We start from the raw sequence: 22548 nt of genomic DNA, 5'->3' as shown, positions 1-22548 counted from the left end.
AATGCTGGATTTGAAAACTACTACACTATGGAGGATCTCTTTTTTTGAACTCACTATTGTGAGAGTGAGAATTCACAGAGGATCGTTGTAGAGGACTCCATAAGGCGTTAAGGTGTGGAGGAGGCCAAACAGGAGGATAGCCTGAGAGGTACCATCCAGGAGTGTTGAGGATCCAAGGTGATCCTAGAGGCTTGTTGGCCCCTAGGGGTCGCTGAAAGGAGGTGAGGAGGCATTGCAGACAAAGTGGAAGAGTGTGTTTTTCACGAGTGACACTATGATAACACACTGCATGTGCATCTAAGCATCACTTGGATTATACTGTTTTATATTGGTTTTTTGGACATTGGACGATATATTTATTTATAGTGATTTGGCACGATCACATGTTATATATTTATTTGAAGTGGCACTAACACAAAATTATGTTTAATGGTTTTATATAGCACTATTATGATATATGTGGCTTATTATTCATGAGTTTAGTAACACGTGTGATGAGCACTTAGAATACTTTAGGCACTGTGAGATTTCTCACAAGGTCAATACATTTTATTTATCACTTTTATATAGATTGCTTTGATTATGTTATTTAGCGCTACACTATTTTAATATTTATTTGAGCACTGTTTTTTGGTATCAGTAGGAGTGTAAGCAGCTGTAAACTAGGGAAAGGGGAGGGTGGTCCATAGAAGCGCAGGAGGACTTACAATACATCTGCTGTAAAGAATACTTGATTTGGTTAACTGGTTTTTGGATGTCTAATCTGTTAGTCTGCAACACAACATGAATTATGTTAAATCAGCCATATGTTTTATTATTATTCTCTGTGAGGAAAGTTTTTGATCATTTTTTTTGTAGTAATAAAATGTAAGAATAATATTATTCATATAAGATCATTGAATGAATAGTGATGTACCCCTAAAGGTCCCTTTGGATATTCCTGATTGTTAGTATAATGCCTATCTAACTGAATATCTATATTGACACTATCTATATTTGATACTTCAGCGGTACTTAAAATACACTATTGACTTAGTATCATGGTATTGCCTAAATAATTATAATAATAATAATATTACTGTAAGCTTTAAAACCCAAATCCCAAATCCACCCAAAAGAGATATTTTTGTTATAAATGCTAGTGGTGTTATGGTGCTAGTGGGCTGAATCACTTGCTGGCTTCTTAGGAACTCTAAGAAGGAGAGAGATTTGTGTTGTCCCCACCAAAGACAGTTATGAAGGTATCACGTGGATGGATTCCCTGTTTTTTTCATCTACCTTTATAGAGTATCTAGAATAGAGACTGTAACATATGCACACAGAATAGTCCATAGATCTTCACAGAATCAGGTCTGGGACTTTGCCAGCCAGTGACCTATTTAAAGCACTGTAAAACTCGATTTATTGCTGAGCGGTCATCAGCATTTGTGACCCGTGACCAAACCCTACTTGTTTCTGTGATATACCTGGTTTTCCTTTTGACTAAACCTGATCTTTTTTTTTATTATACGATATTTTATTGAATTTTCTTTCAAAAAAAAAAAAATACATTACAAAACCATCATAAATTCTTATTACATCATACATATTCCCTTAATCCCCATCCCTCCCCCAAACCCCCCCGTGACATAAATGTACAGATTTGAGTACCTGAAAAGTGACCTGTAGAAAAATGTAATCGTAAATTTAGTTCAGTCCTTATCATGAAAGAAATATTCAATCAAAGGCAGAGGCATATGGTCATCAATTAGCATCTGAAAAGAGACAGAGCTTCCTCAGGCTGGAAGTGGCACCTGGGTGCTAATAAGATTTTGTCACCTATATGTAATCAGGCTTTGCCATCTTCCTGAAGCTTAAGAGAGAAACGCAGACGTTTCGGCTTCATGACACCAGTGGGGCTTCGATCCGTCTAGAGAGCTCTAAAAGTATATACATACATCAAAGGAGTATGTTTCATCCCTCATAAGAGCTGAAATATTAGTTGCAGAGATGAAAATACTTCCTTCTGATTGGGCACTCTGTAGGCTACATCGCATATAAAAACTATATTTGTGGATTATGTAGAATGCCAGGAAAGTGCAGGAAATGGTTATGTGGTGCTGGAGTGCGATAGCGGAACAGTGATTGGTACTGTCGCGATCGGACTGATGCGCTGGTGTTGGAAATTCAATCCCCGACTTGGTGATTCAAGATAGCCTTGGTCCAATTGACTTTGGGCAGTTCAGCACCCAGAACAGCCTGTGGGCGGGTACAGGAACACACCCCCAGAGTCAATTGGCCAAGAACTAATGTCCCACCTACGTCCATATCCCATAAATTGAGGACCCTGACATTGGGACATTGTGATTCGTATGGAGCTGTTTTGATCGACTAACGGATTACGGACTCTCTGACTTGCTCCAGTCGCAGGGTAAATCTTGGTAAAAGTTGTATCTCTGTTTTTTATTCCCTTTTATATTATAGTGAATAGTCTATGTGTGTCTTCTTGTATTTTTTATATTTTTTGTAACTTTTAATACTTTGTACATATTTTATGCACTGCCCACTTTCGGGATATTAAATCTTAAAATTAATAAGTGACTTCTGGGTATTTAAGCACGGGCTCATATCTTCGGAGAGATTAGATTGTATTGTATTTTAGTGCCTTTATATGCTCGGTCAAGCTCATTGCCTGTCTGTATGCAATTGCACTGTGTGTTGGCAGATTGTACACAGATTGTAAAGGTAACAGGTCTGCCAGATGGAGATTTGTGTGTATGTGATGTCCCAGCAGGCCAGTAAAGCTGTTGGGTGGTGGCAAGCTACCGTTTGTGGTGTGTCTGCTGTGGGGGTGTGTGGACAGTGAAAGAGTGGGGCACTGGGGTTCTGGCTTGTAGGATAGCTGGAGGGATCCTAGAAGGGTGTGTCATTGCTAAGCTGCTCCTCAACTCTAATTAGTGCACCAGATTGTATATAAGATTTGTATCTACCAGTGTGTGGGGTCGACCAGCTGGATTGGAGTGGAGTCTCCCTCCAGTGGTGGCCAAGAGGTAGTGCGGGCTGTGAAAGTATATCACGGCTGGTCTTATATATGGTTTTATATATTCAAAGTTAAGTCCCCCTTATCCCCTCTTACCCCAAGTCAGAGCCGCACGTGCGCGCCTCGTTTAGCTAGTCGCTGTGGGCGTGGCGTGTGGGTGAATCCGTGACACCCCCCCCCACACTAAAATGACCCTCTCCAATTTCATCATTATCCTTTCTTCTGCTCCTATTGATCTAGTCATATATTTAGATCATTTTAGCTCTTTAAATTCTCCTATTCTACTACCGGGGGGACCTTTCATTTTTAAGTATTTTTCTGATGTTTTAAACTCATTCCATCTACCCAAAATCTTTCAGAATTTTTCCATTTCATCTTTCTCCATGAAACAAAGTTCCTCCATCCTGTTAATATATTATATTCTGTCTATCCAATCCCTCATTGTTGGTGGATCCTGGGCTTTTCCAAAACTTAGCGATTAAACCCTTAGCTGCTCTAATCAGATGGTATACCTGTGACGATCGTGGCGTCAGACCCCAGCCCTTCTCACCAAGCTTGTGACCGAAGGACTAGCCAATCTAAAACCACGCTGTCACGTGCATAACAATGCCACGCCCAGCTGCACCCTGCACAAAGATTTTCCAGCTAATGGACCACAATCTGTGTGCCTGCAGCCTGAGAGCGATTGTTACTGGGTCAGGTTAATTACGCAATTAACCCTTCACACTGCCACCACCTCCTTTTTGTACAGAGAAAGAGGAAACTCGGCAATATTAGCAATAACACTATGATGTTTGAATAATCGTCTGTATACCACTGTCACCGCAGGCAGGGATATATAGAGGTTTAAACACACACAGTAGCGCTCTTCAGAAGCGGGGATTCTTAGTTTGCATTAAAGAGCTTTGGAAACAGTTCAACACTTTCAGAAAGTAAGATTTAATACTAAAAGGTCAAAAAGGTGCAATAAAAATATTTACAGAAAAAGATGTAGCCAATATATATATATATATATAAATATACAGAGAGCAATAACACAGCAAAGAGATAACAGAAAGAAGTTTAGAGAGATAAAGTACTTGCCAAAAGTTTTCTGAGCAAAAGGGCCTTATCTCCCAAAGTTAATTCAAATGTTAAAAGGGAGCTTCTTCAACTTCAACTCAGCTTAGCTTAGCTTCAAGCATAACAGCCTTTTTTCTAGGATCTCAGCAGGGTGTCTCCCTAAAGCAGAGAACCAATTGCCTCATTTGGGGAGGGAGTTGTAGGCGGGGAGCTCAGTCTCTGACCAAAGCACTAACAAATTATACTATGGTCCATAATTTACTCTTGGTGCATTTAGCAGCCTTGCCACTAGTAAATTAATACGCAGAATCATCTGCTGAACATCTAGATATGAAATATGACATATTTTCTGCTCTCCTGTTGATGCCAGCTAGGGGATGTAATATATCAGACAACTTGTATTAACGAGACCGATCTGAATATATGCCTGGTTTTTATGTACGTCTTTCATAGTCCAAGATATGTAATCACAGGGGAAAAGGGGATGTTTAAATGTGAGTCCGTTTTATGACTACCTAGAATGTCTTTGAGCTCAGTGAAGGACTTGGTTTTACAATCCTTCTCCAAGCAGAGTCCCGCAGACATCTGGGGGCCAGGCTAATTGGGGTTTATAGCCATGAGCTCTCCCACTGGGCCTTGATGCCTTTGATCTCTGCATCAAACAGACCACATGTCACTCAACAGAGAGGGAGGGGGGATATCAGAGGAATCTGATTTGGGAGTAGAAAATTATAGAAGATGGAGGCATTTGCCAAAATGGAGGTTCACATCCATCTCTGTGTGCACGTTTGCTACAATACTAAACTGTTTTTATTGTTTTACTGGCATCTCTGTTTTAAAGAAAAGACACACCCACAGGTCCTTTTGTATAGGCATCCCCCAAATCTCCTGTATATGATGTATTATCTCCTGCCAAAATAACTGCATTTTTGGGCATTCCCACCATATATGAGCCATTGTCCCTATTGCCCCACACCCTCTCCAACATACTTCTTCTCGCTGTTTATGTGCCACACTCGGTGTACAATACCATCTAGATAATCATTTATAGTTCATCTCAACTATATTCGTGTTCATCACCCCATGCATTAACTTGAACATTTTCCTCTTCTGCTGATCATTAATTTTTTTTCCCAATTTTTTTTCCCAAACCTCCAAGAACGACGGGAATCCAGCTCCCCCAATTCAACCAGGATCTTATAAATCTTAGAGATTATATGTCCACATTCCGTCCTAGAATGCAAAAGTTTTTCAAATGGGAGCATGTCCCCTCCTGTCCTCAGAGGCTGAGGGAGCATTGAGAAAAAATGTCTCAATTGCCAATATCTCAATTTGTCTAAAACAAAAAAGAAATCCTTTTTATTCTTTAATTCTTGAAAAGTACATAACTTCCCTTTATCTACTATACAGTATCTCCAAACCGTGCATTTCTATCTTTAATCCATTTTCCCGAAATGTCTACCAACGGTATCTGTAGTGAATTATATTTCCATCCCATGTGTAAACCATCCCAAACTCTCAATACATCCCGTGTCAATGTGGTACTATTTTCATCTAATGCCCAAAACTCTTGTGGTATCCATGTGATCCTCTCCAACTGTGTTTTACTTTTTTCTTGTGAATTATGTGTCCAATCCACCACTCTTGATAATAGCACAGACAAAAAATATTTCCTCATATTTGGCAAGTTTAGTCCTCCATTCATTGATAACATAAAGTTTCATACTTAATTCTTGGTTTCTTGTTAACCCAAATAAACCTTGATATAAATTTTTTTATTATCCTAAAAAAGGATCCAGGTAAGTTTATAGGGAGCATCTGAAACTTATATAGGATTTTTGGGACTATTACCATCCGCCCAATCCATGAAGCCCACCCTCCTGAGAGTCTCCTCAATTCCTCTTTAATTTCATTTATTAGTGGGATATAATTAGCCTGATATAGGTCCTTTGTTGCAGGGGTTATTTTTATTCCCAGATACTTTAAATCTCTTTCCCTCCACGCAAATGGAAACTGTTCTTGTAAGTTGTTGCTTTCCACCTTCAACACATTAATATTCAAGATCTCAGATTTTGTAGGGTTTCTTTTTAAATTAGATAACTCTCCACACTGTTTCAGCAGTGCCATTAAGTTAGGTAATGCCACTCTAGGATTCACTATATAAAACAGCATGTCATCTGCGTATGTGGCTACCTTATGTTCTACTGCTCCTATCTTAATTCCTGTGATATCTATATTTTTTCTTACTGCCACCAAAAGAGGTTCCAAAGATAACATAACCAATAACGGGGATAAAGGGCATCCCTGTCTAGTTCCATTATGCATTCCAAAAGTCCCAGACAGAGTCCCATTAACCTTCACCACTGCTGAAGGGCCATTATAAAACTCTTTTACCCATTTCAACATTTTTTGAAATGGGTAAAAGAGCCTCCAGCGTATTTAACATAAACCCCCAATCTACCCTATCAAAGGCCTTTTCTGCATCTATCGACAAAATTATTGTTGACTGCCTTCCTCTCTTTGCTTTCTGTGGAAGAAGTAATTTCCTCAAGCTGTTATCTCTTCCTTCCCTTCCTGGAACAAAACCTACCTGATCTAAATGTACCCATTCAGGCATCACCTCCTTCAACCTGTTAGCCAGTACTTTCACAAACAACTTGGTATCCATATTTAGTAAATAAATAGGTCTATAGCTATCTTTCCCTTCCTTAAGAATAATTGTTATATGTGCGTGCAATGATTCTCCTCTCATTTCTGTTCCTTCACCCAATGCATTCATATACAGTTGTGTTCAAAATAATAGCAGTCAGACATCACTAACCTCATCAATCACTGTTTTTGGTAGAAATTATATTTCTACATGGCAAATAATTTACTAGCAGGGGTAGTAGAGTAATAGAAATCCAACAGACCCAACAGGCATGAGAGCATGCTGCTGATTCTGTGTAATTGAATCACTAATTGAAAGGGGCATGTTCAAAATAATAGCAGTGTGGAGTTCTATTAGTGAGGCCATTCATTCTTTGAAAAACAGGTGGCAATTATTGCCCTTATTTAAGGAAGGAAGGCAGCAAATGTTGTACATGCTGGTTACAGTGCATTTCTCTCTGAAATTCTGAGGAAAATGGGTCCTTCCAGACACTGTTCAGAAGAACAGCGTACCTTGATTAAAAAGTTGTTTGGAGAGGGGAAAACATATAAAGAAGTGCAGAAAATGATAGGCTGCTTAGCTAAAATGATCGCAAATGCTTTAAAATGGCAACCAAAACCTGAAAGACGTGGAAAAAAGCGAAACACTACCATTCAAATGAATAGAAGAATAGCTAAAATGACAAGGACTCAGCCAACAATCAGCTCCAGGAAGATTTAAATTTTAATTAAGTGATTCAAAGGAAAGCAAAATCTTCAAACATTTTTCAGTTTATATAGTGAATGTTTGAGTTTGTAAAGAAGAATACAAAACTGCTATTTTTTTGAACAGTCTAATATTCACTTTTCTTAAATTTTTTTAGAGGAACAACACAAATTTGATATATTTTACTTCATGTTTTGATTTGAAATAGAATGTGTAGTGTTCCCAATGCATTTGTGTGTATGGAAATAAAAGCAATTAGAAGGATTTTGAGCTTTATTCACTTTTTTTCAACACACTGCTATTATTTTGAACACAACTGTATCTACATAATTTAGCGATCAATATCTCTTTAAACTTTTTATAATATCCCACCGAATACCAATCTGGGCCCGGGCTTTCCCCCCATCGTGTTCATTTATAGCCATCCTGATTTCATCTTGGGATATAACTGAAATATCAACTTTCCCCTCATATAGACCTTATGAGCTTCCCATATAGTCTCCTCCGATAGTTCCTTTGTTTCATTCATAAGAAAAAATTGCTCTAACTCTTCCCCAAGCCTCTTTTCTATATCAGGGTCCTGCAAACGTGTCAGGGCTCTGTCCACAGCAGAGGTACTAGGAGACCTGGCACTCCTGCCAGTACCTTGCATGGCTGCACGTTGGCAAAAATCTATGCGCATTGGCACACGGACGCGAGCCGGGAAAAACGCATGCGTACTGGCGCATAGTTGCGCACGCATTGGCTCAGTTTGGCACCAGACGGCCTTTATAAGGAGGCCTATCCCTCCCTCAAATTGCTGGTTGATCTCTGGCTCCCCAGTACCTTTGTCCGTGTTCCTTTGCTATTGTGATTTCCTGTTACCGATTTGGCTTGCTCTTGGACCTATCTTCTCTGCCTGACTCCTGACCCTGGCTTGGCTAATGGATATTCTCCCTTGCTCTTCTGTGTATGACCCTGGCTATCCTATTGACTACGTCTGCTCCAATCTCTACCTGGCACCTGACCTTGGCTTTGAACCGACTATCCTGTGGTCCACTGTTTCCATGAAGGCTTGCATACCTCTCACAGGCACCACCTGTCTGCAGACTCCATTCCAGTGCATCAGCTGTGCTCCTGGGTGTACCTCTGACAAGCACTCCTACAGGCGACCTGTGCTACTTTGGGCCCGACTCCTGCTGTCCCATATCCAGGGGAGTCTGGAACGTAGCCTCAAGGGAAGCCCTCTCTCCATTGGCCTCTAACACCAGGTATGTGATAAAAAGTGTCATTTAATTTCCACGTGGCCCTCTTGTTTCCCTCCCCTCCCATTTGTAGTTTAACCATGACAGGAGCATGATCAGATATGGACATAACCCCAATGTTAGATTTCACCAAACATTCCAAATGCCTGTGCTCTATTAGTACATCCAATCTTGAATATGATCTGTGTGCAGAAGAGAAGAAGGTATAATCCCTTTCTCTAGGATGTTTTACTCTCCAAGTATCTATTAATTGATTTTGGTATAATTGTTTTTTTAACTTTCTTAATTTTTTCCCTCCTTCCTTCTGCGCACATGAAGACGTATCCATGCGTGGGTACAAACAACAGTTAAAATCTCATCATAATTAGACTACCTCTCATAAATTCCATAATTTCCCCATTGGATTTATAAGGAAGTCCTCAGGGTTCTTATTTGGGCAATAAATATTTACCAATGTGTATCTTTGCCCCTGCAATTTCCCTCTTAATCCTATGTACAGACCCTATGGATCCACCAGTTTTTCCTCAACCTCAAAATGCAAATTTTTTGCAAACCCTATTGCCACTCCCTTGGCCCTCTTTATAGGTTAATCTGCATAATACCATGTTGGGTAGTACCTCTAGTATAACTTAATGTTGGTGTCATATGAAAGATGTGTCTCCTGTAGAAAGGCCACGTCTACAGAGTGTTGATACACTTCCCTCAGTATCTTGGTGTCTTTTGGCCAGGGCATTGAGACCTTTCACATTATATATCAAAATATTAATCATACTCATATCTGATATCTAGTTCTCTCTTAAATCTACTTTTACACTTAGGAAAACCATAACTATTTGACTCATGGACAGTTCCGCCCCCCACTCTACCCACCACCTCCCCAATTCCCTACGCCTTCCCTACCTCCCTATCCCATCCCTCCCCTCCTGGCCTATGTATTGCCCTAGAATCTGGCGTGGGGCCCCCCCACTGGCGATTCTTATTTTGGGGTATGACTTTGAGTATGTACACCATTTTTTGTCCCCTATTCACAACATTGGGTGTTTTTCTTTCTTTTCAGCTATATCGAGGCCTAAGGGAGCTCCAGATGCCCTCTGCTACTACAATTCTTACTTGTACTTCTCAAAATTCTGATGGAGGATCTCGGGAATGGCCGACAGGCGGAGTGGCGAGAGCGGAGGAAGAGAGAGAAGAAAAATTTTAAAAAATAACCCCGTTCCACCTCTCCCTCCCCCCCCCATTCCCCAAACTCCACATCTAACTACCTTTTCCTTCTATTAACTTGCTGCAAATTCTCACTTCTAATTGACCTCTCATTGGTCTCCACTGACCACCCTACTGTATCCACATGCTGCAGTTTTAATTTTTCATAGAAGTCTCTTAAATCCTCCGGAATCTCAAACTTGCCGTTTTCCCATTTCTTCACCCAATCAAGCATGCCGGGAATCCCCAATTATACTGAACTCACTTCATCTGATCCAGCAATGGCCTCAAAACTCGTCTTCTGGAAAGAGTCTCGGGAGCTATGTCTGCGAAGATTTGCAAATTAGTTTTTCCAAAGTTTATTTCAGTAACTTCACGTAACTTTTTCCATACTCTCTCTTTCTTCATAATTATGAAAACGCACAATCACATCTCTTGGGGTCTCTAATGATCTTCCCGGCGGGCGTTTAATTCTATGTACTTTCTCTATTTTTAAAGTCAGTGCCTGTTCTTCCTAATAGAGGGTTAAGTACATTTTTTATTTTTCCTGGCAAATCCTCTTCTCCTCTATCCTCTGGTAGTCCCCGAATCCTCAAATTATTTCTCCTTCCTCTGTTCTCTTGATCTTCCAGTTTATATGATAACTTCCTCTGTTCTTTTTCCATCTCTTCTACTCTCTTTTCCAAATTTATAATTTCCTGCCCTTGGGTCTCCATTTTTTCCTCTATTTCTTCAACTCTAGATAACATTTGACCCCAGTCCTTATGAATCACGGCCATTTCATAGAGCATTCTAATTTTGAGAACATTTCTTCCATCTCTTTTTTCATAGGCATTTGAGATATAACTCTCTGATGTTCCGTTGTACTTTGTTCTATTATACTCTCATTAATTATAGATTCATCTGGTTGATTGCCAGCTCGCATTCCAAATGACATTCTAGAGTGTTCTCCCTCTGACTTTCTCTTTGTTTCCTTTTGATTTTCAGGACCTTATCTCTCAGGGCTCTTTTCTTGTATTGGCATATACTGTATCTCTTAATGGTACTCAAATTATTATTATTTGATTGAGGGGTCTTTACCCCTCCTCCTTTGGTGGCTCTATTCCTCATAATAAATGGAATTATTCGCACATAATATAGAGAAAGTTAGTTTGAATCATATATGCAGATTTAAATATGTTATGGAAATAGGGTATGGTTACGTTTCCTGTTTCTCTGGCTTACACTTGACCTTCTGAGAACACCCAACACCTTCTTCTTTTACCTGCTCAGTCCACCTCACAACTGTCCAATTTCCTACAATGACAATCAGGCCCTATTGATATATGTATTAAACCGTTGTCCATGGCAACTCACCCAGTCCTTGTTGGATGGATGGATGTTCTGGGTGGGAAGTCGGTCAATTCCAAGTCCCTTTATCAGGTGTCTCAAGGTCTTTTCCTCATAGTAACAGGACCTTTACACAGCGATTCCTCAAGGATCTTCCAAAAGACTCTCTTCGTTCCCTCCTGTAGCTCCAGGGACCAACAATCCGTTCCAGGACCACAAGGCTGAGAGCTTCAGCCACTCTATACCTACAGGGCTCACTCCTATCCTCCAGGATATCCAGCACTGTCACTCTGCAGTGACTCATTAGTGACTTCACCTGTCACTCTGCAGCCTGTCTTACACACAGGCAGCCCAGACGTTCCGTCCCCAGCACTACGGGGGGACCTCCCTGGGATTTTCCCGAGCCTGTCAGGTGGGCACCTGCCGGCTCCTTTCACCATTGCATCTCTGCTCCACCACGGGGGGAAATCAACACCTCTCCTCCCCTCTCACAGCCTTCCGATCTGGATCCAGAGAAGAGACCAATGCCCGGCCATGAGGTAAGGTCTGACAGATATCCCTCTTAGGCTATGTTCACACTAGCCTTGTGTGCAGGCGGCAGAGAGGCGTTTGGGAAGCGTTTTTACCGCTTCCCAAACGCCTCTGCCAATTCTGCACATTACAGCACATGGTGCTGTTCTAACAGGAGCGTTTGCGTCGCGTCGCGGCAAAACAGACGCCTCTGGTCGAGTCAGGAGGCTTTGAAGCCTCCTATTCTCGTCTATGGTGCCGCTCCGCAAACGCCCGGCTGGCGTTTGCGGTGCAGTTGCGACGCGGTTGCGGGGTGTTTGCGGAGCGGTAACACCACTCAAATGCATTATAGGCGTTTGTGGGGCGTTATTAACGCTCGGCAAACGCCTAGCAACCGCCGCTAAACCGCGCATGCGGCGTTTGCGGAGCGTTTGCCGAGCGTTAAAAACGCTCCGCAAACACCGGACCAACGCTTGCCAAACGCTATAGGGGCGTTTGGCAAGCGTTGGCAAAACAGCCTAGTGTGAACGAGCCCTTAGAAGGCAGCAGCTGATCCTCTCCCTTGGCATCTGGTGCCATACTCAGGCCCCTCCCTTACTATACCTGATCTTAATCCCTCCACTACTTGTTTCTTGACTCCTAAACATGCTTATCTCTTCAACTTCAACCTGTGTGATACAGACCTTGGTCTGGCTCCTGTTTACACTGTAACTTTTGAATCTGTACCTCTGCTGCACACACATTGCCAACTTCTGCTTGTCTGACCACTTTGCTGCCTCCTGCTTCTGCAAGCCCTGTGATGATATTTGGCAAGAGTTCCTGTTCATCAACTTCTACTTTATTGCAAGACCCAGTTCTTTTGGCTGGCTAGGAGTTAAGATAGGTGCCCATGCCACTCTGTGTCCTGCCCAACCCTGACATCAATGGAGCACAAACAGGACAGGAGGTATATGGTCCTCTCATCAATTTGGCCTCTGGTTAGTACGTGTCAAATTTGTTATAAATACACCGCTTAGTATATGTTAGAAAATTTATTGCAAAATACATACAGATTGCTTTTGAGCTAGGGTAGGCAGTATTAATTTTTTTAGGCTCTCTGTAGTTAGGGTTTAAATTTTCTTTTCTAATGAATTTGGTCTTTAAGTCTCACGCAGCATTAAACAGCATTGTAAGCAGAATAAAAAAACATATGCAAATGTTAATTATATTTTCTCATCATGTATGCTTTTTTATACACTATACAGTCGTCTTTGAGTTACTTCAGTAGAGGAACTACAGTTTTTAGAGAAACTAAAACAAATTTTGCTTTCACATGATTGATTATATTTCACTTTTTACTTATACCGAAAAGAAACAAACAAGAAGGAATTTTTTAAAAGCCATACTCCAAGAGAGTATCAATGAGCAATTCATTGTACATGGGTATGAAATTATTAAAAAAGATTTTTTAGAAGCATTAAAAGAATTATCATTTTACATTCACATTCACAATGTGTATCATCACCTAACTAAAGTATTATTCAATTGGTGCTACAGCTTTTTCAGGACCCCTAGTATTTTAGAATAGAAAGATCTCATTCCAGATAGATGTCCTCCAAAAATATCATGCATGTATTAGTATAATTAGTATACATATTCATTTTTCATGCCCACTTGGCTGCACTAATATTGGCAGGGTAGATCTCACATTTTGATAGTATCTCTCCTAATTTCTATACAGCTCACATTGGTCCAGTCAGTCCAGGCAGCTGTTGCACTTTTACTGTTACTCTGATAAGTATAGGTTGTACTGTATGTATCAAGTAGTCCAAGTAAGTCTCAAGGTGAAATATGTTATTTGGACAGCTAGGTCAAGTCATGATAGACAAGGCTGTAAACAAAGTAGATACATACTGCATAGAGGTCCAGGGCTGGGGCAGCAGAATCAAAGGGGCCTCCTTAAACTACTAGCAATGGTAACTTAATACGCATTTGAAGTGATAATGATTTTATTGTCAACACTCACATTGGACATGTGGTAGGACGTCAGCATGTCTGCCAATTATACCAATTGAATCTAGATAAAAATACTCTGTACTATGTTCTCATCAAGTTTCAGCCAGACCTTCCTAAAAAGACTTTAATTTATTCAAGCCTGTCAAATTGAGAAACAAGAAACGGGAGGGGAGAGTTTGCTTGTTGGCGTTCATGATATTTTTATCACCAATGCAAATTAGGCATAGACTGGCTTTTCATATTTACAAAAGTATCTGCTTCGTAATGATGGTTTGCAATCACAGTTGCCTTGTCACTTTTCTAAAAATAGATATTTTTTTTTACAAATAAGTGAGGAGAAAATTGAAAACAGATAGCTGATACTGGAGCTCCTTTATGAAGCCAGCGTCTACAGAACTCCCTTCTATATCCAGAAGAAATAAAGGCCCATGGGCTATATTCAGCATGCTGAGATTCCAATGCAAAGCGGAAGGTCATGTCATTCCAGGACAGGGTGGCATCTTCTGTCTGTTTCCGTTCTACCTTTACTGAAACATTATTCTTCTATGGAAATGTCATAGCCTTTTTCTGGCTGTCAATGTCTGCAAGCAGCGTAACGTCTTATAAAAATCATTAAAACAAAGAGTTTACAGACAGCCACAAGAAAAATATTTTAATGCCATAACAAGAGAAAAGTTTTTATGCCATAATAAGAGAAAACACTTTTCACTAACGTGCATTTTAACTGTCGAACATTATTGTTGCTGATGAAAACATTCAGCTGAAAGTGGAACAGAACATTTTGTTTAAGAAAATGTTCTGACTATAAAATGTGCTAAAAATGGCATAGTACTTTGAAGTTACTTTATTTTGTGTTATAGAATAGCAGAACATTGTACTGTATATCTTTGTGATAACAGGAATTGTTAGTACGTTAATATTAACAATATCCTGTGTGAATGCAGTGGTCATATCAGTGTTTTTTTTTTTTTTTTTATTACATTAGGGCTAGTTAAGCTTTAGCCTTTGTTGGCTGGTTCCACTTTGTTACTAAGAATTTACTTCTCTGACTTTAAGCTAAGCCAGACTCACCCCTATGGCTGCTAGGAGACACTCATTAGACGAAAGTTCAGGATTAGCATGGAAATCTCAAAGCGAAACCAGAATCTGGGCGACCTGGATTTTTTTTGGCTATATGAAGGTCATAGCAGGTGGTGATGTGCTCTAAGATAGGGCATTTAGCATTAAAAGTTAACATTAAAACGGAACTAAACCTCCTATACTTTACAACCAAGAAAGCTGCCATTTTAGCCTCTATTTGATCTGCAGTTGCCATAGTGCTACACAAGTCATCAGTTATGACACCAACCATTTGATGGCTTGCCAGTTTGGTTGAGAGCAAAAGCAAATGTGATAGTTAATATTGAAGGCATACGTTGACTTTAACTGCTTTGGGAAATTGTTAAATCAATGTGTTAATTCCGCTTTAAAGTGGAACTAAAGTACCACTGTAACAAACTGTGAGCAGGTGGGCTTTTTTTGCATAAGAAGTATTTAATGTCTCTTCTCCTACAAAACACAGCTACCTGCCTACTCCCTGTCTTCTCCAGCATGTAAACTGAGCTGCGCATTAGCACAGTCCCTGTGTTGCGGGATGATTGACTCCTGTGCTGCCATCCTGCATTGGCTATAGAAGACTGCCGAAGACTGGCACCCAGCAGAAGATATAAACGCGGGACGAGGACCGTTGAAAGAAAGGTACACTTAACTCCACTCCAGTCTGACATCTTTGACAAACAGTGTAGCATAAAAGACAGCAATTAGCCCAATATACAAACAGAGAACTTTGCGTGGAATAAAGCTGAACTCCAGGAAACCTAAAAATTCCATTTCTACTAGACTGGTCTTGCAGCCTCTTTTCCCCCATGTTTTTGCAGTCTAAGGCCTTCTGACATCATCAATACTTGATCAGGGTCCACAGCCCTGTACTGAATAAGAGGACATTGAGGAAGAGTCCACTTTTTCTGGGAGAGCAGAGGATTAGTAAAAGTGCTGTGTGTGGTAAGTGTTCTCTACACTAAACGAGCAGTTAGCCCTTGGAATGTGGGTGAAGAAACAATGCAAGAGGGAATTTTTAGGTTACCTGGAAATGAGCCAGGGGCGGACTGACCATTTGGAAACTCGGGCACTGCCTGAGGGCCCGGGGTCAGTAGGGGGCCCCATGAGATGCCCATGGTACCTTTTTCATAGGCTTTTTTGAGTTTGGGCAAGGACACAGGGGCCCCATGATCCCCTATTGCCCGGGGACCCCATGAGTTGTCAGTCCACCCCTGAATTGAGCATTAAATTACAAGAATTAAAGAAAAGGGAAAGATGTGGCTGTGCAAGGTGAGTTTTCCACAACACAAACTATAGACAGAATAAAGTCAATTGTTTTGCAAAGCAAATATATTGACATTGGTGAATACAGACTTATACAAACAGTTCTTGACCTTCTAAACCTATACTATTTCCCCTCCATGTTTACTGCACAATTAAAGCAAATGGGTTGATTTACTAAAGGAGTTAAGAGTCTTCACTCATACAAGAGTGTGAATATTCACTTCAATTATCCAACTATGCGGCAAGCATGACTGGGTATTCAAAGTGAACTGGAATTTGTTTCTCACAATTAAGAATCATACATACATTTCACATTGTATATTACATGGATATATTATGCGTGTTTAGCAACAGAGCAATATATTAAATTCATATTTCATATATATTGCACAGAACATTTATTGCACCAAACTCTTTTCTCCTGCAGGCTCATGAATATACAGTATAGCCAGGATAGCTCTCAACCATTTATTTAGGAATTTTCAAAGTTGCAGGCAACACTCATGCACTGTCTTTCTATGTAAGGCACTTCAACATGTGCAGAAGCCATCATGAGGCTAGCTTGTCAGTCATCTTTAGCATGTATGCGTAATGCCCACACAGCTGCATCTTTAAGCAATCAGTGTTCTACTTCTAACTCTTACCTGCTCCTTCCAACTGAAAAAAGGAGCAAGGAACATGCATTTCACATTAATAATTATGCTACTGAAATTAGCGTGTGCTGTAAATTGCCTCCAGCATTGTTCCTGTTCCTTCTTGCAGGAGGCTGCCATTTGCTGAAGCCCATAACTCATGAGCAGCAGTAAATCTTTAGGCTGTCAGCATGCATTTACTTAACTATACCTGCAAGTAGGGCCCACATGAAGTACTCTGTCAGGACTAAAGTTTCACATTAAATATACAGCTTTTATCTTCAGCTTGTTCAGTTAGGCTTTGAAAATGAAAGATAGAAGCTGATTGGTTGCCATACACAACTGCTCCAGATTGTGACTGCTCCAGCATTCATAAATTCCTCTGGCAGGATCATCAGATAAAAATAAAGGAATATGATTGAAAAAAGAAACTTAATGCAGCCATCCCATCTATGGACTAGTAAGCTATAATATATAAATTTTTGTTTCTGAGTTTATATTCCCCTTAAGTCAATGTATAACAGGGAATTTCAGGCAAGGACGGTCATTAGGCTTGATTGAAGATGCAGTACAAACAAAGTGTCAGAAAACAAATCTTATTCTAAATCTGGCCATACACTGTTTTTTTAATAGCAGATTCCTCCATCCTTACAAACAAGGTGGATGAAGGATTGCTTACTGCAAGGACATTGTATTCTGACAGCTGCGACAGCATTGAGAAAAATAAAAAAACAACCTGATTAAAAATCTCAATTTGGCTGGTCACTGGTAAATTAAATGAATTTTGATCAGTGTATGGCCAGCTTTAGCCTAACCCTATCCCATAACGCCAAACATCAGACAAACAAACAAAGCCCAAGTTCACATTATAGGTATTTTTTCAAAGCGGAGTTCCACTCACTCTGTCAAAAAATAAAAGTCAGCAGCTACAAAAACTGTAGCTGCTGATTTTTAAAAAACAGCCACTTACCTGTCCCTCGATCCCACGGTGTGGCCCCGCAGCCCGTTTCACCAGCCGTCCTGTATTCCAGGAGGCCAGCATCTTCAGTGTGGGCACCCGACTGTGACAGCATGGTACCCACTGCGCATGAGTGAGCAGCCCTGCACTTCATGAATGGTCCTGTAGTCTTCTGGGACCTGTCACGTGTCCCAAAATACTACAGGGAGGGAGGGAGGACACCTTCCGCTTTCAGTCGCCTAGGCGATCGAACTGGAACTGGGAGCGGGTACCTGTCAAATTCGGGTACCCGCTCCCCCCCGCCCCCCAAAGGTGCCAATCCTTAATGGGGAGCGGGGGAGCAGTCCTTAAAGCGAAACTTATCCTTTAGGTTGAAGCTCCGCTTTAACTTCAGCTTAAAATTTTCAGAAAATATTTAGTGTGCAAATTATTTTTATTATTATACAGGATTTATATAGCACCAACAGTTTGCTCAGCGCTTTTACAAATCTATTCTATAGTATATCAGTGATTACAATTCTGACAGCAATTTGTAAAATGCTGAAATAAAAAAAAAAATAATAAAACCCATTCTCATCATGCAACACTGGTCTGGTACTAGAAAGCTGCCTTTTTTATTTTTATAAATTTGAAATACCAGTGAAGCAATATGGATCACAGAAACATTACAAACACTACAAAGCATAGAGCATAATATGTTATGAATAATAGTGATTAGGTCCCATCTTTATTATGTGATTTCATAGACATATAGAGTTGAATAGAATCTTACCTTCTACTTCTAACAGTGCAGGTTTGGAAATTGCAGTACCAACGCTGTTCTTGGCTACACAACGGTACTGACCAACATCCTCCCTTTGTGCTTTCTGTATTCTAAGGCTTCCAGATTCCAAGATGGAGATGCGAGCATTCTCCTTTAATTACAGAAATAAATCATGTCTGTGAACAGCAGTCAAATTTTACACTGTTATGTGGAAAATTGGACCTAAACTCAAAAAACAGAAGATTTGTTATACTGCTATTTTGTCCCTAAGCAGTATCCTAAAAATGTACTTTTTATCTGGCATTCCTCCTGAAAAGTAGCAGTGCTCTTCTTGGTATGTGAATGTGCCTAGGCACTTCTGTGTGTAAAGCCTCATAGCTATAGAAGGTAACTGCAGTGTGAGACCTAAGGCACTACTGCCTCTGACTGTTAGTCTCATGAGATCTTGAGTGAGGTTGTGTAACCTTAGTACCATGTTGCTCATTGTTCTCCTAGCTGAAGGCTCTGACATGAGGAAGTAAATCCCTATCAAGATGTCCAGCCCAAAGAAACACGTGTAGAACAAGGCATGATATGTCAGTAATTGGAAAAAGATTAGCTGCATGGGGACAACAGGCAATGCTGGTGAATAGGGATGAACTTAGATTTGGCTTAGCTTTGGACTGAACTCATGATCTGCCAAACCCGAAGGCAGCTTTGAGTGTTTCCAGTTTCATACAAAGTGTATAATTCATATTGCAGTATACATTTATTTTAGATGGAATACAGACCATTACATAACAACTCTAATATCTACAACTGGAAACCCGGTCCTGAAGAAGCAAACCTGACTGCCAATTGCATTGAAACAATTCCATAGATATTGATCTGTATCTATGATGTACAGTTGTGTTCGAAATAATAGCAGTCAGACATCACTAACCTGATCAATCACTGTTTTTGGTAGAAATTATATTTCTACATGAATTAAAAACTATAAAATGGTGCAGCGCTATTAATAAATGACATATGGAGCAAATAACCACAGGTGAATGAACCCCCTTAAGTGACAGTATAAATCAATCACTGGTGTCAAGATGCCATTGACACGCACTTAACAAGTGACTACGGGGTGATAAAGTCCAATATGAGCACACAGGTGAGGAACTCTTCACACGTGGATGTGTCATACGTGCCACAGGAATCCCAAAACAATCTGAGTGCCCCCTCACCTCCTTGAAATGACCTCAAGGGCCAACCAGCTTTCCAATGATAGTCAGGCAATCTCCTGTTGATCCCTTCAGTCTGACTGGAATGACTGGAATGATGGTAACTTTCACCAGACCTCTTTCCACCGCTCTACCGACACCACTATCTTCCACTCAGAGACATAACCAAAACAGGCTCCATAGTGCAATATGTCCAATTTATTAAGATAAAAACATAAATACCCACTTACATGTAGGCAAACGATCATGCACAGTACTCGGCAGTCCTCCTGACATGCGGCTTCATGGAGTCCCAATATGGCGCGGACGCCGGAAGTGACGTCACCGCGTCCCGGAATAAACAATGAACGTACCAACGCGTTACGTCACGAATAACACGTGACTTCATGACCCTGATGAAGTCACGTGTTATTCGTGACGTAACGCGTTGGTACGTTCATTGTTTATTCCGGGACGCGGTGACGTCACTTCCGGCGTCCGCGCCATATTGGGACTCCATGAAGCCGCATGTCAGGAGGACTGCCGAGTACTGTGCATGATCGTTTGCCTACATGTAAGTGGGTATTTATGTTTTTATCTTAATAAATTGGACATATTGCACTATGGAGCCTGTTTTGGTTATGTCTCTGAGTGGAAGATAGTGGTGTCGGTAGAGCGGTGGAAAGAGGTCTGGTGAAAGTTACCATCATTCTAGTCATTCCAGTCAGACTGAAGGGATCAACAGGAGATTGCCTGACTATCATTGGAAAGCTGGTTGGCCCTTGAGGTCATTTCAAGGAGGTGAGGGGGCACTCAGATTGTTTTGGGATTCCTGTGGCACGTATGACACATCCACGTGTGAAGAGTTCCTCACCTGTGTGCTCATATTGGACTTTATCACCCCATAGTCACTTGTTAAGTGCGTGTCAATGGCATCTTGACACCAGTGATTGATTTATACTGTCACTTAAGGGGGTTCATTCACCTGTGGTTATTTGCTCCATATGTCATTTATTAATAGCGCTGCACCATTTTATAGTTTTTAATTTATGTGACACTGGTACATAGTAGGTGCTAGCAGCTTATTATTAGGGTCATCTAAGCGCAGGGGTTCTTTTATATATTTCTACATGGCAAATAATTTACTAGCAGGTGTAGTAGAGTAATAGAAATCCAACAGACCCAACAGTCATGACATGCATGCTGCTGATTCTGTGTAATTGAATCACTAATTGAAAGGGGCATGTTCAAAATAATAGCAGTGTGGAGTTCTATTAGTGAGGTCATTCATTCTTTGAAAAACAGGTGGCAATTATTACCCTTATTTAAGGAAGGAAGGCAGCAAATGTTGAACATGCTGCTTACAGTGCATTTCTCTCTGAAATTCTGAGGAAAATGGGTTCAGAAGAACAGCGTACCTTGATTAAAAAGTTGATTGGAGAGGGAAAAACATATAAAGAAGTGCAGAAAATGATAGGCTGCTCAGCTAAAATGATCGCAAATGCTTTAAAATGGTGACCAAGACCTGAAAGACGTGGAAGAAAGCGAAAAACTACCATTCAAATCGATAGAAGAATAGCCAAAATGGCAAGGACTTAGCCAACAATCAGCTCCAGGAAGATCAAAGAAGATCTAAAGTTACCTATGAGTACTGTTATAATTAGACGACACCTATGTGAAGCCAAGCTATCTGCAAGAAGCCCCCTCAAAGTCCCACTGTTGAAAAAAAGATGTGCTGAAGAGGTTACAATTTGCCAAAGAGCACATTGACTGGCCTAAAGAGAAATGGCGCAACATTTTGTGGACTGATGAAAGTAAGATTGTTCTTTTTGGGTCTAGTGACTGGAGACAGTTTGTCAGATGACCCCCAAACACTGAATTCAAGCCACAGTACACTGTGAAGACAGTGAAGCATGGTTGCACAAGCATCATGATATGGGGATGTTTCTGATACTACGGTGTTGGGCCTATTTATCGCATATAGGGATCATGGATCAGTTTGAATACATCAGAATACTTGAAGAGGTCATGCTGCATTATGCTGAAGAGGAAATGCCCTTGAAATGGGTGTTCCAACAAGACAACGACCCCAAACACACCAGTAAACGTGCAACATCTTGGTTCCAGACCAACAAGATTGACATTATGGAGTGGCCAGCCCAGTCTCCGGATCTTAATCCAATAGAAAACTTGTGGGGTGACATCAAAAATGCAGTTTCTGAGGCAAAACCAAGAAATAGAGAAGAACTGTGGAATGTAGTCCAATCATCCTGGGCTGGAATACCTGTTCACAGGTGCCAGAAGTTGGTTGACTCCATGCAACACAGATGTACAGCAGTTCTCAGAAACGGTGGTTATACAACTAAATATTAATTAAGTGATTCAAAGGAAAGCAAAATCTTCAAACATTTTTTCAGTTTATATAGTGAATGTTTGAGTTTGTAAAGAAGAATACAAACACTGCTATTTTTTTGAACAGTCTAATATTCACTTTTTTTCATTTTCTTTAGAGGAACAACACAAATTTGATATATTTTTCTTCATGTTTTGATTTGAAATAGAATGTGTAGTGTTCCCAATGCATTTGTGTGTATAAAAATAAAAGCAATTAGAAGGATTTTGAGTTTTATTCACTTTTTTCAACACACTGCTATTATTTTGAACACAACTGTATATGTGAGATAGTCGTACAGTATATGAACTTGTCATGAGCTGTGAATACAAGGCACTTAGTTCGATGAACCGATTATGTTGAGTTTTATCTGGAATAATCAATAACATTTTGTACAATTTTTATCTTATGTTCATATATATTTTTATGTCATGTGTAAAGTCCCTTCTTTTCTAATAATTATGTTGAATGTTTGTTTTCTTCTTCTTTGTTAGGCTGCTTTGAGCCAATGGATAGTTGAATAGCAATAAAAAAGGTTTTA

General features: G+C 40.4%; 1 protein-coding gene across 1 annotated transcript in view; it reads right to left on the bottom strand.

Moving 5' to 3' along the window:
* MUSK (muscle associated receptor tyrosine kinase) overlaps positions 1-22548 on the bottom strand; it is a 214889-nt gene that overhangs the window by 104433 nt on the left and 87908 nt on the right. The window contains exon 5 of the mRNA XM_089674715.1: positions 18438-18579. Within this exon, the coding sequence (XP_089530841.1) occupies positions 18438-18579 (142 nt within the window). The remainder of the gene's footprint in view (positions 1-18437; positions 18580-22548) is intronic.

Source organism: Staurois parvus, unplaced genomic scaffold (assembly GCF_062004578.1).
Source record: "Staurois parvus isolate SC_StPar_1 unplaced genomic scaffold, SC_StPar_1.0 ptg000012l, whole genome shotgun sequence".
Taxonomy (NCBI): Eukaryota; Metazoa; Chordata; class Amphibia; order Anura; family Ranidae; genus Staurois; species Staurois parvus.
This window is presented reverse-complemented; position numbering and strand designations above follow the sequence as displayed.